Source organism: Priapulus caudatus, unplaced genomic scaffold, assembly GCF_000485595.1.
Source record: "Priapulus caudatus unplaced genomic scaffold, Priapulus_caudatus-5.0.1 Scaffold11, whole genome shotgun sequence".
In the NCBI taxonomy this organism is placed as follows: Eukaryota; Metazoa; Priapulida; class Priapulimorpha; order Priapulimorphida; family Priapulidae; genus Priapulus; species Priapulus caudatus.
The window spans coordinates 64,442-80,552 of NW_014577072.1; the positions used below are offsets into that span (position 1 = coordinate 64,442).

Consider the following 16,111-nt stretch of genomic DNA (forward strand, 5'->3'; position numbering starts at 1 on the left):
TAGCTCATATATCTTCCTATATAGCTTATATACCTTCCTATATAGCTTATATACCTTCCTATATAGCTTATATACCTTCCTATATAGCTTATATACCTTCCTATATAGCTCATATACCTGACTATATAGCTTATATACCTTCCTATATAGCTTATGTACCTGACTATATAGCTTATATACCTTCCTATATAGCTTATATACCTTTTCCTATATAGCTTATATACCTTCCTATATAGCTTATATACCTTCCTATATAGCTTATATACCTTCCTATATAGCTTATATACCTGACTTTATAGCTTATATACCTTCCTATATAGCTTATATACCTGACTATATAGCTTATATACCTGACTATATAGCTTATATACCTTCCTATATAGCTTATATACCTTCCTATATAGCTCATATACCTTCCTATATAGCTTATATACCTTCCTATATAGCTTATATACCTTCCTATATAGCTTATATACCTTCCTATATAGCTTATATACCTTCCTATATAGCTTATATACCTGACTATATAGCTTATATACCTTCCTATATAGCTTATATACCTGACTATATAGCTTATATACCTGACTATATAGCTTATATACCTTCCTATATAGCTCACTATAGCGTACACTATCAGTTTTAACTCGTGCAATTATCTTGTTTTGTTATATTTTAGATCCTGTGTGCGAACGTTGTCATCCACATCACATTCATTATTATTATTATTATTATTATTATTATTATTATTATTATTACTATTACTATTACTATTACTATTATTATTAGTATTATTATTATTCAATATAATGAGATTATTCGTGATACAACTCGTGTAAACACACCCCGTTGTCTTTAACCTCTAGATCCTGCGGGCTAACGGCATAATCCACATCATCTTCTTCATGATGGTCATCTTCTTCGGCTCCTACTATCTTGTCAACCTGATCCTTGCCGTCGTCGCGATGTCGTACGACGAGCAGCAGGCGGCGACGAAGAAAGAGGCCGAGGAGGCGGAGGCGGCGAGACAGGTACGGTGGCGCCATCTCTCGCACGCGGACGGAAATAATAACGAAATTTTATAATCGCGGGCCGCTATTGAGCTGGAGTTCGTGTCGCGAATCGTTGAGATCTGTGTTCGCGAGAATGCTAACTCGTTGAAAATCGGAAACAAAAATTCCGGTGATTTTGCTAACTACAATGCGCCACATATCTATCCCACATGCGCCATTCTCACGCGCCAGGAGGAGGACGACCGGTTGGCGCGCGTTAAGGGGGAGGAGGAACACCACGCCGAGGCGCACGACGCCGTCAAGAAGTCTCCGTCGGACTTCTCCTGCGGTAGCTACGATCTGTTCGTCGGCCAGGATGGCCTCAGTAAGGACGCGTCGGACGACAAGCGATGTGAGAAGATTAGTGTCAGCATGAAGTCGCAGGACCTCCTCGACAGGGACTCGACAGCCGACAAGCTTAGCGTTGCCCAGCAACAGCAGCAGCAGCAGCAGGTGAACGGAACCGGACGCCAGGTGAGTGCACGCCGCCGTCTTGCGCGCCATCTATATTTCGCTTGCGCGCCCTCTATTATATTTTTCGCGCGTGTTTACTCGTCTGCGTGTTCGGTGTTTTTTTGCGGAGTTGACGCTGCCGCGAGGGGGCGCTACGTGTCAGCCGCCATGTTTTCTGTAGTGCTGTGTCTTTTTGCGCATCTTCTACTGATTTCGCATTGGGATTGTTGTGCGTGATGTGTGTTTTACGAATCCAGTTCTGGTCGCCTCAGTGACGCTCTCATCGTCCGCAGAGACGTTGCTCTGTCTATCTCGGCGCGTGCATTTTTGATCGACAGATCGTCATCGCCGTGACGTCACGCGCTAACGCACGCGAGCTACTCGTTTAGCAAATAAAATGAAAAAAATACCAAACAGAAAACGAAAAAATGCGTGTTATTACTCATCGTACTTTTCTCATTTATATATGACGTCATTTAATTAAGTGTTTATGTTCGACTGCGTGAGTTATAGTTAATTCATAATTGATATATTTAAATGTGTGCGTGCGTGCGTGCGTGCGTGCGTGCGTGCGTACGTGCGTGCGTGCGTGTACGTGCGTGCGTGCGTGCGTGCGTGCGTGCGTGCGTGCGTGCGTGCGTGCGTGCGTATTCGAGTCAATTATAGACTCGGGACGTTACGTGATCTAAGCCACACCCGTACTGTGTGCATGGTGTATCGTGTATGATCGCGGCCGTCAAACCACCACGAGCACGTGAATCTACAACCTATGCATTGACTCTGAGCATGTTGCTGTTGTTGGCGTTGGCGTTGATGATGACGATACTCCCACGCGTCTGCGCCGCCGTGGCGGCTTTTCGCATTTCTGATTGTCGTTGATGCCTGAAGGTCGCCTTCCGTTGTCATGGTAACCCCCTCAGCGTCTGGCGGTCGACTGAGGTTTATGTTAAGTTGCCGTTTAGCTCTTGCGTTTCGTCTGCCTCGCCCGTGTTTCCCCACGCCGCCACTACGTGTCGCTGTGCTACGACCTCCGCTCTCTCTATCTCTCTCTGAGTACGCGCCGATGCCGCCGCTGCTGCTGTCGTTGCCGTCGTCATCGCCGTTGTCGTCGTCATCGCCGTCGTTTTATTTTTTTTCATCGGTTTTTTTCGTCTGCTTTTGTAACGAAGAACATTACCTTTCAGACCCCCTCCCCGACGCCGCCGCCGCTCCCGCTCACAAACGCTTTCCGCCGTCGCCGCCAGGGGGCGGGCGCGAGGCAGACCGCCGTTGGACCACCGAGAAAAACAATTATGGGATAGACGCGCGAGGGAGGGAGCTGTGGGGGGGACGAGATAGGGAAAGGGAAATATAAGCACAACAGGACAATGTGGTGACAACGAAAAACGTTTGGTAGGAATCGTAAAAAAACGGAAGGAAATGTAGGAAGGAAAGGGGAACACGCGGGCAACCTGGGAAAAGGGAAACGCTGTAGAAATAAAGAAGGAAACAAAGGAAAATACATGGGGCAATGAATAAAAACAGCGGAGTAGAAAGGCAAACGATATAGGGAACGGGAAACAACGCATGGGACAAAAAATTCAACCTAGGGGAAGAGCAACCAACGCAAAGAAAGACAACGTAAGGAAAGACAACGTAATGGAATACGACGTACAGAAAGACGACGTAAAGAAACACGGTCGGGGAAAACGAACGTCGGGGAAAAGCAGGCAGGCAAGCAGCAGGCAACGTGGTCCGGTCGCTTCGTCCGCCCGCCCCCCACGCGTCGTCGTCGGCGTCCGTCGTGCGTGACTCGTCTGATTGCCGTGCTTTGCTGTCTCTCTTTCAGACCAGTGTAACACCTGGATCACCTTATAATCGACGTGGCAGCAAATCGAGCCAGTTTAGTTGGCGTAACGGCAAGCGAGCGGCGGACAGGAAACGGCTCGTCGAGGCCGCCTCGCTCTTTGATACTGTAGATTTCCCGTACGCGGACGCGTCGGCCACCGTAACGCCGACGTCTGAGATATTCAGTGACACCGCGACGCTGCCGAGAATACACGCGCCCGGTCACGCAGACGCGCTAGCGCTCACGCCCGCCGCCGCCGCCGCCGCAGCCGCAGCGCGCACGTCGTCGCCGCCCCCCAACCACGCACTCTTCAACGGTCGGCTCGTGCGCGACCAGACGCCACACGGTGACAGCAAATTGCTTGACTCCCACTCGACGTACGCGCGCAATTTGGGAATGCACTCGCTCATTCCCGACGGCGGCGTCAAAGACAAAAAGAACAATGTAAGAACCGCGCAAAGCAAGGAAAATGAACTTATCGAGCTAAAGTACTTGTTTCCCACCACCGATATTGAAGTGAGTAAGACTCAGTATGGGTCACCCAATGAGCCAGACCAAACCACACTGGTTCTCAGAGCTTCCAATCACTCCGCCCCCCCCCGTCTCCCTCTCGCTCTTTTTCTAAAGATATCTTCTCACTCTCTCTCTCTCTGTATATATGTATGGGTGTCTGTCTCTTTCTGTGTACGTCGCTCGTTTGCTCACTCATTCATTCAGTCGCTCATTCGGCCACACGTCCTCGCTGTTTCACTGTTGCGCTTCCGATTCGTCCTTTATCTCTCTCTCTCTCTCTCTCTCTCTCTCTCTCTCTCTCTCTCTCTCTCTCTCTATTCGTCCTTTATCTCTCTCTCTCTCTCTCTCTCTCTCTCTCTCTGTCTGTCTGTCTGTCTGTCTGTCTGTCTGTCTGTCTGTCTGTTTGTCTGTCTGTCTCTCTCTTTTACACGCTCGCTCTTTCTCTCGTTCAGGTTTCAGTGACTTAGTGCAGAGCCAGCCATGTCTGCGCACCGCATCCACTCTCTATCTTCTCCCTCATCAAGCCTCCTTTACTCAGTGCATAATTGCACGCCCCTCCCTCTTCCCCCTCTACCACGCCACGCGCACACGGGCACACATAATACATATACATATATACACGCATTATCTATCGTTTTGGTTTCGGTTTCGGTTTCGTTTCTGTTTTGTTTCGGGTTATAAGACGTCGCAACTTGCTCTGCCGTGAGTGCCCACGTACGTACGTGCAAAACACCGTCACCACCCCCGGCCGTCGCGTGGCGTCGCTTCCGGTCAGCCGCGGCTCGGGCTTCCGCTCCGTCTGCGTGACAGGCGTACTCACCCCACGCTGCCGCCTCTCTCGCTTCTCGCTCGCTCTCTCGGCCGCCGACGCATACGCATACATCCTCGCAACGGGAAACACCATTCGAGTGTAGCAGCGCAGGCGCCCCCTGTTGACGGCGAGGGCCGCGGGACATGGTGGCGAGATCTCTCTCTCTCTCTCTCTCTCTCTCTCTCTCTCTCTCTCTTTCTTTCTCTCTCTTTCTTCCTCGCTGTCCGCCGGGCTTTCCGCCGATGATCGAGGTTCGAACCCCACGACGGCTTGAACCCGGGACCGCGGCGATCACACGCGCGTGCATTCACACGTCGTTTAGTGGTATCATTTGAGCTACGGACGAATAAAAACCCTCCGCTCCTCTCCCTCGAGCCCCTCCCCCAGCCTCGCTTCGCCCCTGCCCTATCCCCCCGCCGCTGCCGCCCCTCCCACCGCGGTCGTACGGCTTTGTATGGCTCAGTTCAGACTTATGATCCGTTCGCAGATTTTTCTGTTCGTCTCTTATTGTTTCGCTAATCCGAGAACCAGTGCAACGGTTTGGTCTGGCTATGTTTGATTCCTTCATTTCATTCTACATGTCGTGGTGACCTTGTTCACGAAAGACTGTCTGCATGTATAAGTTCATTTTCTAGCGCCGGTATAGTTTTATTTCCTAGAACGGTAGCTTTTACAATGTGTATATAGTCGCTCATGGTAAGTTTTCAGTATTAGCGACGGAAGACCAATGTGTGTCACCCTATACATGAACACAGGCAGACAATCGTTGCATGCTCTCTATCTATCTCTTTCTCTCTCTCTCTCACTTTCCTTCCCGCTCTTTCTCTCGCTCTTGCGCTTTCTCTCGCTCTCAGTCTCTCGCTGTCTTGCTCGCGGTGACTGGCTCTGTCGTGCTCTTTCTACTGACCTTTTGCATGGTCACTGAGTGAGTGTGTGTGCGTGAACAGTATGTCGTGTGTACTAACCTGCTACTGGTGTATGTTTTGCCATGCGTGGAAGCCACTGTGCTGCTGTGCTGTGCTGCTGTGTGTTACATTTGATGCGAAGCTAGCTGGCTCGCTATATATATATATATAATATATATATTATACTATAATATATATATACTATAGATATATATATATTATCGCCTGTGTCACACACTTCATTGGTCGTTGTGTTCGTGTTTCGTTCGTTCGTTCGTTCATACCGACGTTTTCGTAGGCGGCATGTCGTTCTATTTCGTTCCATGTTAGAATAAGTTCAGCTGATCAGATATAATCATGATACAAATACGTGTCCGTCTGTCATAATTTTTGATGTGTTCGTAAATTTACACGTAAAGTCACACACTACGAGATGTCACAATATGTGTATAATATATATATATATATAGAAAGAGATTGATGTAGATATATATGTGAGTGTACATATCGTAGAGTTTACATCTGCTATTAATAGTTAAAGCCGTAATTTACTGTGCGTATGAACGATTTGACGTACACGGTCTTGGCAGTAAAACTATATGAATGAATTGATATTCTTGATCATATTTAATTATTGCATAATTTTTATTTTTCGAAAGGCGTGTCTTCAAACAGCAGCACGCGTGTTAATCGAGTAGACTCGAAATGTTGTGACTTCTCTCGTTCGTCATCATTTATTCATCGAAAGCTTCTCTTCTAAAAACTCGCATACGAGCATGTTTTCTTCGTCGAAATCATTATTTCGTGATACTAGCACTCGCACTGATCATCACGTAATCGAGTACGAGACAAAAAAACAAGAGAACACTTACTCGCTAGATGGCGCGTCAATTTTGGAAGCCATCTTGGCTCGTGCGGATCGAGTGCGTATGTGTGCGTGCGTACACGTACACGCGTTGTTACCCAGAGAGCAACCGTATGAGTTGCCGGCTGAACGTTATCCCCGAGGTGTCGTTTTGTTTTCAGGATTCGCTGTTCACGACCGGGTTTAACTGGGATCGGGGATGGCTGAAACCACGGGCAGCCTCCTGCGAACCATCCCTCACCAACTCTCCCAGCCCGACGCCGCCCGAGACACGAGGTGAGGGATTAGCTGTGTGTGTGTGTGTGTGTGTGTGTGTGTGTGTGTGTGTGTGTGTGTGTGTATGTCTGTGTCTGTGTTTGTGTGTGTGTGTGTGTGTGTGTGTGTGTGTGTGTGCGTGCGCGCGCGTGTGTGTGTGTGTGCGTATATATGTTGTGTCTGTATGATGTGCGTGTACGTGTGTGTGTTGTGTGCGTGCACGCACGCGTGTGTGTGTATGTGCGTGTCCATGTATGCATGTGTACGTAAGTGCGTGTGCGTACGTGTGCATGTACGCGCGCGTGCATATAGATACATGTCTCGTATATCAATGAAATAGTGAACAAGTAATAGACAGGAGACACGATTATGACGTGTTTAGTAGGTTTATTATTTTATGTCTATCATATTAACTTTGTTAAGCATTATTTTAAGTGCGTTAGCAACTTCTAATATGCATGCATGTGAATCTATACGCAGACAAATTTCTACACCTAATGACCACAGTCAGGTTTTATGTCTGTAGCTGTATATCTTTATGTCTACAGCTATATAACTGTCAAGAGTTTCAAAAAATCTGTATAGCCGTTTGTTGTCATTCTAAACCTATAGCCAAAGCAAAGGAAGAATATCTAAATAAAAAAAAAATTGTATTAAACAAGTTGTATTAAACAAATGAATAAAGTAAGCAACTAAGTAATGATTATCTATAACAATTATTCACTTGTAAATTATTATTATGATCTCATTTACTCGATAAGTTGTCGATGTGATGATTAATTAATTAATCCATCATCAGAAATATAAATAAATACTTAAATAAATCAATGAATGAATAAATAAATAAATAAATAAATTAATTAATTAATTAATTAATAAATAAATAAATAAACTAATAAATAAAATAAATAAATATTTAAAAATCCAAATAATAGAAATCTAAAGTAAACTTCGACGAGAGCGCGCCTTCGATCGCGACTCATAGATGGCGTGCGGCTCGTTGCAGACGAACACGCACACGAAGAGGAGAAAGAGGACACGCCCTGCGCCGTAAAGATGCATCATTACGCGATGGACTACGTGCTCGGCTGGGAATGCTCGCCCTGCTTCAAGAAGGTGCAGAACGTCATCGGCTTCTTCATCCTCGACCCCTTCGTCGATCTGTTTATCACGATCTGCATCGTCGTCAACACTCTCTTCATGGCGCTCGACTTCTACGGCAAGTCGGACGCTCTCGACCGCACGCTGACCAACGGCAACTCAGTAAGCTACACCGGGGTGGCTGCAGCAGAATAGAAATAGTAGCAAGAGCTAATAATGATTAGCTCGTTATAGTAGTAGTGTATGCCTTGCAGGTAATCGGTGTAGTGACGGAAACCGTGAATATAGTAGTAGTTGACGGGATAATGTGTGGTGATAGTGATGTAAGTGGTAGTGATCTAAGTTATTTCCTTTCTTACATCTCTCCCTCTCTCTCATTCCTTTCTTCCATCTCTCCCTCTCTCTCATTCCTTTCTTCCATCTCTCCCTCTCTCTCATTCCTTTCGTCCATCTCTCCCTCTCTCTCTCTCTCTCTCATTCCTTCTTTTCTATCTTCTCTCTCTCTTTCTCTCATTCCCTTTCTTGTCTTTCAATCTCTTATTACCTTTCTTCCTTCTCGTTCTATGATTCCCCCCTTTCTGATTCCCTTTCTTTCTCTTTGTTTCTCATTTCTTTCCCTTTCTCCCTTCCTCTCTTCCTTCTATTTCACAATCGCTTCCTTCCTCTCTTTCTCTTATTCCTTTCCCTTCCTTCTTTCCTTCCTTCCTTCCTTCCTTCTCTTTGATAATCTCTTCCTTCTTCCTTTCTGTCTTTATCTAATTGCCTTCTCTCTTTCTCTCTCTCTGCGCCGCAGTTTTTCACGGCCGTATTCGCGATCGAGTGCTTTGCTAAGATGCTCGCCATGAGTCCGAAGTATTACCTGAAGGACGCCTGGAACTGCTTCGACTTCTTCATCGTGATGTTGAGTCTGCTAGAGATGGCCATGGACGACGTCGGCGGATTCTCGGTCCTCAGATCTTTTCGATTGGTACGCCTGGGTGCTACCGATAGCAGGAGCGGTATTAATAGAGGGCTGATAAAGGGCGCGGTTATAGTATTACTAGAGGGCTGGTAGAGGGCGCGGTTATAGTATTAATAAGTCTCAAACGTAGCGCAGTAGATGAATAAATAAATATATAAATAAATAAACAGATAAAAACAAACAAATAACTAAATTATATATATATATAAATAAAATTGACCTCAATGACGTGGCAACTGAGAGGTCAGAAAAGAGCCATGCGCGCGCGCTTTCGCGGTACCCCCCCCCCCACCACACACACTAACTCACATCACTCCCGCTTCTCTCTCTGCTTTGCAGTTACGGGTATTTAAGTTAGCCAAGTCGTGGCCCACACTCAACCTTCTGTTCAGCATCATGGGTCAGTCGCTGGGTGCGCTGGCCAACCTCACCTTCATCCTCGGCATTGTAGTCTTCATCTTCGCCGTCGTCGGCATGCAGCTGTTTTCCGCTCGATACACAGACGTAAGTAGAAGCGGCAGCGCCGACGCTAATGGTAACGCTGACGCTGATGTTGACGCTGACCTGACACTGACTCTGACGTTAACGATTAAGTGACGCTGACGATGATGTTGACGCTGACGCTGACCTGACTTTGATACTAAACTGACCTGACGCTGACGCTGACGAGAATTAGTAGGTTTCGTCATGACCTTGACAATGACATAATTAATGACGGTGATAGAGATATGTTGAATTTGAAGGTTTATCTATCTATCTATCTATCTTTCATATATATATGTATATATATCAGGAGTAGATAATAGGGAGGAGTGTGACATCAATAAACAAGGGAAATTCGTCATTTACTAGCCTTATAATACCTACGATAACAAACTCATCACAAACATTGGAAGCTCAAATCGGGACACAGTACATTCGCCATCATCGTACGAAATCGTTCTCGTAGACACCGCAATCCGTAGATACAGCCTAAAACGTACGACACCGATTCTCCATTCTCTGGCATTAATCCAACGCCATTGCGCGCGCTATAACTCACACAAAAGCAGCAACCTGGCGTGCAGTCGCTGTGTTTGCTCTCTCGGATAGCTGAATTGGGCGTTGTGGCTCGCAGGGAGCATTGAGGAGATCGGACGCAACACTCGACGAGCCTAATCATTTGGTTGGCGTTGGCGTGCGGTGAAGGCATTGCCAGCTATGTACAAAGGTGGCCTGTGTAGCTGTGTACTGGGTCAAAGGTTATCTCGCGAGATGTTGATGCATAATCTCCCAGGCGAGCCACATGCCTCGCTCAGTTAGCAATAGCCGCGTTAGGTAGCTGCCTTTTGTTTGAATTATAGGCGCGCAATGGGTTGGATCTGATGGCCAGAGAATGGGGAAGAAGCTGTCGTACGTTTTAGCGCTGGATCTACGGATTGCGGGTGTCTACGAGGAAACGATTTCGCTACGATGATGGGCGAATGTACTGGTCCGATTTGAGCTCAAGTTTGGAATGAGTTACGTGTAGTAAATCGTAGGTATTGTTATAAGGCTAGTAAATGACGAATTCCTGAGCTCTGTTTATTGGATGTCACACTCCTCCCCCTATTATCTACCCTGCATATATATATCGACTCATAGATATATAATATATATAATATCATATATCGTCTATCTATTCTATCTGTCATAGTAGTGACCTGCTACCGGCGTATTTGGACGCTGCGCCCGAAACTGGACGCTCCTAAGTGCGCATGCGCAATAGCGCAGTAGGTACTACGAGGCGTCCAAATACGCGGTACACCGGCGTATTTGGACGCTCGCCCGAAACTGGACGCTCATAAACTCTACTCCTGATAATGTTAATAATAATGTTAATAATAATGTGATGGAGGAGACGAGGAGGAGGAGGAGGGGGAGGAGGAGGAGCGGAGGAGGGCAGCGAGAAGGTGTTGGAGTTAGGGAGGAGCGAGGATGATGGAGGAGGAGGAGGGAGGAGGGTGAGGAGGAAGGAGGAGGAGGAGAAGCGTTGAGTAGAGAGGAGGAGGAGGAGGCGAGAAGGTGTTTGAGTTAGGGAGAAGAGGAGGAGGTGGGTTGAGTAGGGAGAGGAGGAGGAGGGGAAGAGGAGGAGAGAGTGTTGGAGTGGGAGGAGGAAGGAGGCACCGCGTGTTTGCAGTAGGGAGGAGCAGGAAGAGGGGTGGGAGGAGGAGGAGGGAGGGAGGAGGAGTAGGTGGAAGGATGAGGGAGGAGGAGGGAGAAGGAGGGAGAAGGTGTTTGAGTGGGAGGAGGAGAGGAGGAGGAGGAGGCAGGAGAAAGGTGTTGGAGTGGGAGAGTTGAGTTAAGGGGGAAGGTGCAGGAAGAGGAGGAGGAGGAGGAAGGAGAGGGAGAATGTGTTGAGTAGGGGGAGGAGGAGAGAATGTTGTTTGAAGTACGAGGAGGAGGAGGAGGCAGGAGGAGAAGAAGGTGTCTGAGTCAGGAAGAAGCGAGGGGGAAGGAGGTACTCAGGAGGAGGACGAACGCGTGTGGAGTAGGGACGAGGAGGAGGAGAGGAGGAGGGAAGGCAGGAGGAGATATGGGGAGGTGAGGGAGGAGGGAGGAGGCAGGGAGGAGGAGGGGAGGAGAAGGCAGAAGGTGTTGAGTAGGAGCGAGGACCGAGGGAGGAGGAGGAAACGGTGTTGGATTAGGTTTAGGAAGAGGAGGGAGGAGGAAGTAGGGGGGAAAGTGAGGGAGACGAGGGGGAGTAGTAGGGGAGAAGGGTTGAGGGAGGAGGAGGAGGCAGCGAGAGGAGAGGAGAAGAGTGAGGCAGGCAGCCGAGGAAGAGGAGGGTGAGAAGTTGGTTGAGTGGAGGATGAGGAGGGGAGGTGTTGGATAGGGAGAAGGAGTGGAGGAGGAGGTGTGGGTAGAACCTCTCCTTGCCCCTCCTCCTGGTCGCCTCTTCACTCCTCCCCTTCCAACACCTTCTCCTCCTCCTCCTCCTCCTCCTCCTCCTCCCTCCTCCTCCTCCCTCCCTACTCAAACACCTCCTCCTCCTCCTTCTCCACTCCAAACACCTTCTCCTCGCTCCTCTTCCCCCCTCCTCTCCTACCTCCTCCTCCTCCTCCTCCCTACTCAATACCATTCTCTCCTCCTCCTCCTCAAACCCTGGCCCCTCTTCCTCCTCCTCCTCCTCAGATTATTATTAACATTTATTATTTGCATTAATTCAGGAGTTTAGAGTTTCATGAGCGTCCAGTTTCGGGCGAGCGTCCAAATACGCCGGCTGTACCCGGCGTATGGACGCTCGTAGTTAGGACTACTGCCCGGCATATTGCGCATCGCACTTAGGAGAGTCCAGTTTCGGGCGAGGCGTCCAAAAATACCCGCCGGTACAAACCCCACTGTGGCGATCCTGATTGCAAATCTTGGTTTCTTCGTTACCACGTGTCCCTCACTTATGAACCCGTCGCGGATGACCCCACTTCTGACCCTCACCGTCGTCGCTATGACCCGGTTGACTCGCGTGACGTATCCCGGTCTCTTTTTTCTCATTTCTGCTGGGCCCACTGCAGAAAGCCGATTCGGTGGCGTCAAGCCGCGCTGGAACTTCGCGACTTGTCTGCACTCGTTCATGATCGCGGAGTCCCTGTTTCGCGTGCTGTGCGGAGAGTGATGTGGATAGAGTCGATGTGGACTGCATGCACGTCGCCGGCGCCATGTGGTGCCCTTCTCCGTTCCCGCTTCTACTCGTTCGTCCGTCATCGGCAATCTCGTGGGTAAGTGTGCGCCAAGAACGGGAGCATGTGTGGCGTGCTGGTGCGTGCGTGTGGTTGTGCGTGTGTGTTGTGGTGTGGCGTTGTTGTGTGTGGTGTGTGTGTGGAATCGTGTGTGTGTGTGGGTCGTGTGCGTGCTGTGCGTGTGTGTGTGTGTGTGCGGTGCGTGCTGCGTGTGTTCCTCGTGGAGTGTGTGTGTGTGTGTGTGTGTGTGTGTGTCTTGCGTGTGTGTGCTGTATGTGTGGTGTATGTGTGTGTTGTGTGTGGTGCGGTGATGTGTGTGTGTGTGCTGCGAACATGGTGGGGGTGTGTATGGCGGTGTGTGTGTGTGGGAACCCCGGTGTGTGCGTGCGCGAGGGTGGGTGGTGTGTGTGTTGTGTTGCGTGCGTATGTGTGCCGCCGCGTGTGTGTGTGATTGTGTGTGTGTCTGTGTTTGTGTCGTGTGGCGTGTGCGTGGTGTGTGTGTGTGTGCTGTGTGTGTGTGGTGTGATGGTGTGTGTGGTGTGTGTGGCGCGTGGCGTGTGGGTGTGGGGGTGTCGCGGGTGCGGTCTGCAAAATTAAAATAGTATGGCTTAGCTAATAATCGTAAATAACCCTAACGTGACTTCTTTCCTTGTCACTTATCCCGTGAAAGCCTCTGTCCTTCAGACCCACCCCTATCACCACGCGCTATGGACGTCGTCAAGACGCTGCCCGCCCGTCGCTCACATATACACATTTGAGTGGATAAAATTATGCCCCCCCGATGTGTTTCCTATGGTTTCCCCCTGGTAGGCGAATTGTTCGGCCTCTCGCCGCCTGCCTCTACAAACAACACTATAGCTGTGGTTGCGTTCTCTCCGATTGCCGTGTGTTTAGTGAGCGTGCTCAATCTGTTCTTGCGCCCTCTTGCTACTCAAGCTCCTTTCGGGTGAGTACATTATCCAGTCGGCAGGACACGGAACCTAACAACACTACAAGAGGCGATCGAACAGAATCAACGAGGCTATATAATATATATATGATATAACTTATCTGTATGTAATGTTTATACGGGCTGTGTATATTAGTGGCCGTTAAATAAACATAAACAAATTAGTTACTTGTTATATATAAATCATAATATCAAATTCGTATATAAATATGCTTGATAATGCCGTTGAGTAGTCGCGTTATAATATTAATATTAATTATTGCCCTATATAATATTAGAATTGGGTATAATTTGTTATACATGGTCGACAAGTGGACGGTATATGCATAATGAGTTCCTTGCGGAATACAGGTATAATGTAGGATTAATACGACTTGCATATATTACTTAGGTACAATTATTGATGTGCGATGGGATAGAAGGCCGTTATTATTATCTATCCAGGCCTGTTCTGCCTAGCAATCCTATGACAAATACGACATAGTATTAGCGCATAGTAGTACTGTGAGCAATTACGCATATACCGCTCTCCCTCGATGATACTACTTGTCTAGGAAGATTCTTCCTATTGAACAAATATTTCGCTCTGCATGGCTTGTGCGCATCATAGGAGTTTAGGTGAGCGCTATTCATTGAACGCAAGCACGTGAATTTCAGCTGCTAAAGCGGGAACAAAACGTTGACTCGCCAATATTTGTCAATAGGAAGAATCTGTGTATGTGTGTGCGCTGTGTGTACGGATACCATTCAACCAACAGCGCCTACAAACTATGATCCCACTAAAACCTAAATAGTGCTCATAGAGAGCGTATATGCGTATGTCGATTTGTCACTAGATGCTAGCAGAACAGACTGATTATCTAATCTCTCATGGGGTTTCTCTCAACGCAATTTCTTTTAGTGTTCGTCGCGTTTACGAAAGCGGGCATGCCTACGGTCGATTAAATCAAGACCAAAGCTCCGAGGTCCACCGATCACTAAGGTCGCAGGTCGCGTCAAATCTGCGTCGAGTGTCACCACACACGCACGCACACGCACGCTACCACGCACGCATGTACAGGCACACACGCACGCCCCGCCGCGGCACACTCACACCGCGCGCACTACACAACACACACCAACGCGTGTACGGCACGCGCGCACGCACACGCTACATGTAACGCTCCGCGAGCACCCACGCCCGCACGCACACGCACGGCACGCACCACGCGCGTGCACAGCAGTACGGATACCATCAACCAACAGCCTACAACTATGTCCCACTATCTATATAACTTACCTTAATATGTACATACCTACCACATACACTGCCCTGCTCGCTAGAGTCGTCATCGTCATCGTCCTTGTCGTTATCGTCATCAGTCCCTGTCCGTCGTCGTCATCGTCATCGTCCCCGTCGTCCTGTCGTTTTCAGTCCCCGTCGTTTAAAGTCCGTTTCGTTTGCTGATCCCGTATTTCATCCCGAACGCCGTAGATGTGTCTGCGCATGCCGCGGGCGCGGTGCAACTCGTAGCGCGCATGCACACGATGCTCGCATCGATCTATCTGTCTGGTGCCGCTTTCGACGGTTTATTTACGAAGCATCGATCTATTTACGCGCATTCCGATTATTTATCGCCACGTTGTTGTTGTTGTCTGTTTTTTAGTTCGTTTCTTAGATGGGCGTTGGATTACGATTTTGTTCTCCATCCCCCATTTACGTTTTGTTTTTATTGATTCGTAGGTAAATCAAGCTAGAATAGCATAGCTTGGAGGTTCTAGCGACGCGTGAGCGTTGCGACTGAAAGCACAAAAAAAAAAATAGCAAATGACCGCGGATGCGACGAAAGACGACATAGGAATTGCTTGCCTAACAACGGTAAGAAAGGTTCGTGCGCAAAGGTGACAATCCAACGCTGGGGTGACACCCTGGGTGAAAGCCGTGGTGAACAACCCTAACCCTGAGTGACAAATCCCGTGGTGACAACCCAACCCTGGGCACGCCATCCACTCGTCGCTGTGTATCACGCGACAAGCCATCGGCCGACGGGCGCCTTATTTTTTCGGCGGGCTTAGTGGAGGCAGGCCCTATTTACGGCAGGCCCTATTTGCCTTAGTGGAGGCAGGCCCTATTTACGGCAGGCCCTATTTGCGGCAGGCCTTAGTGAAGGCGGGCCCTATTTTCGGCGGGGCTTATTTTTCGGTAGGCCTTACTTGAGGCAGGCCCTATTTACGACAGGCAGTATACATACACTGCCTCGTGCTTGCTGCCCGTATAGTACGCTAGATCTACCCGTGTAGCCTATCGTAGATACCGGTAGGTAGATCTAGCCTATCGTAGTAGATCTAGCCATCTAGCCTATCGTATCTACCGGTACGCTAGATGTTACCCGTGTAGTATCTTCGCTGTGGAACATAATACTCAGGTGAAACTATCTATTTATATATGTATGCGTGCTATGTCGTCTACATGGGCAAGCTATGCCTGTGTAAATCGTTAAGCTTTCACCGAGCGAGGGACTACATAGGTAGAGATATCCGTACGCATTCTGTGGCGTGGCGTGTACGTGGCAGGTAGATCGAACGCAGTGTGTGGTCGTATTTCATACGTGGTGCTATCGGGATTCCGAACAGATACCAACGGTATATATGTGTATGTGTGTGTGTGTGTGTGTGTGTGTGTGTGTGTGTGTGTGTGTGTGTGTGTGTGTGTGTGTGTGTGTGTGTGTGTGTGTGTGTGTGTGTGT

General features: G+C 48.5%; 1 protein-coding gene across 1 annotated transcript in view; it reads left to right on the forward strand.

Annotated features, from left to right (window-relative positions):
* The window catches only part of LOC106807281 (sodium channel protein para-like), a 59,951-nt gene that overhangs the window by 26,645 nt on the left and 17,195 nt on the right, over nt 1-16,111 (forward strand). The window contains 10 exon segments of the mRNA XM_014809582.1: nt 864-1,028; nt 1,242-1,523; nt 3,331-3,846; nt 6,586-6,700; nt 7,686-7,942; nt 8,574-8,747; nt 9,081-9,249; nt 12,272-12,369; nt 12,372-12,390; nt 12,393-12,475. Of these exon segments, the coding sequence (XP_014665068.1) occupies nt 864-1,028; nt 1,242-1,523; nt 3,331-3,846; nt 6,586-6,700; nt 7,686-7,942; nt 8,574-8,747; nt 9,081-9,249; nt 12,272-12,369; nt 12,372-12,390; nt 12,393-12,475 (1,878 nt within the window).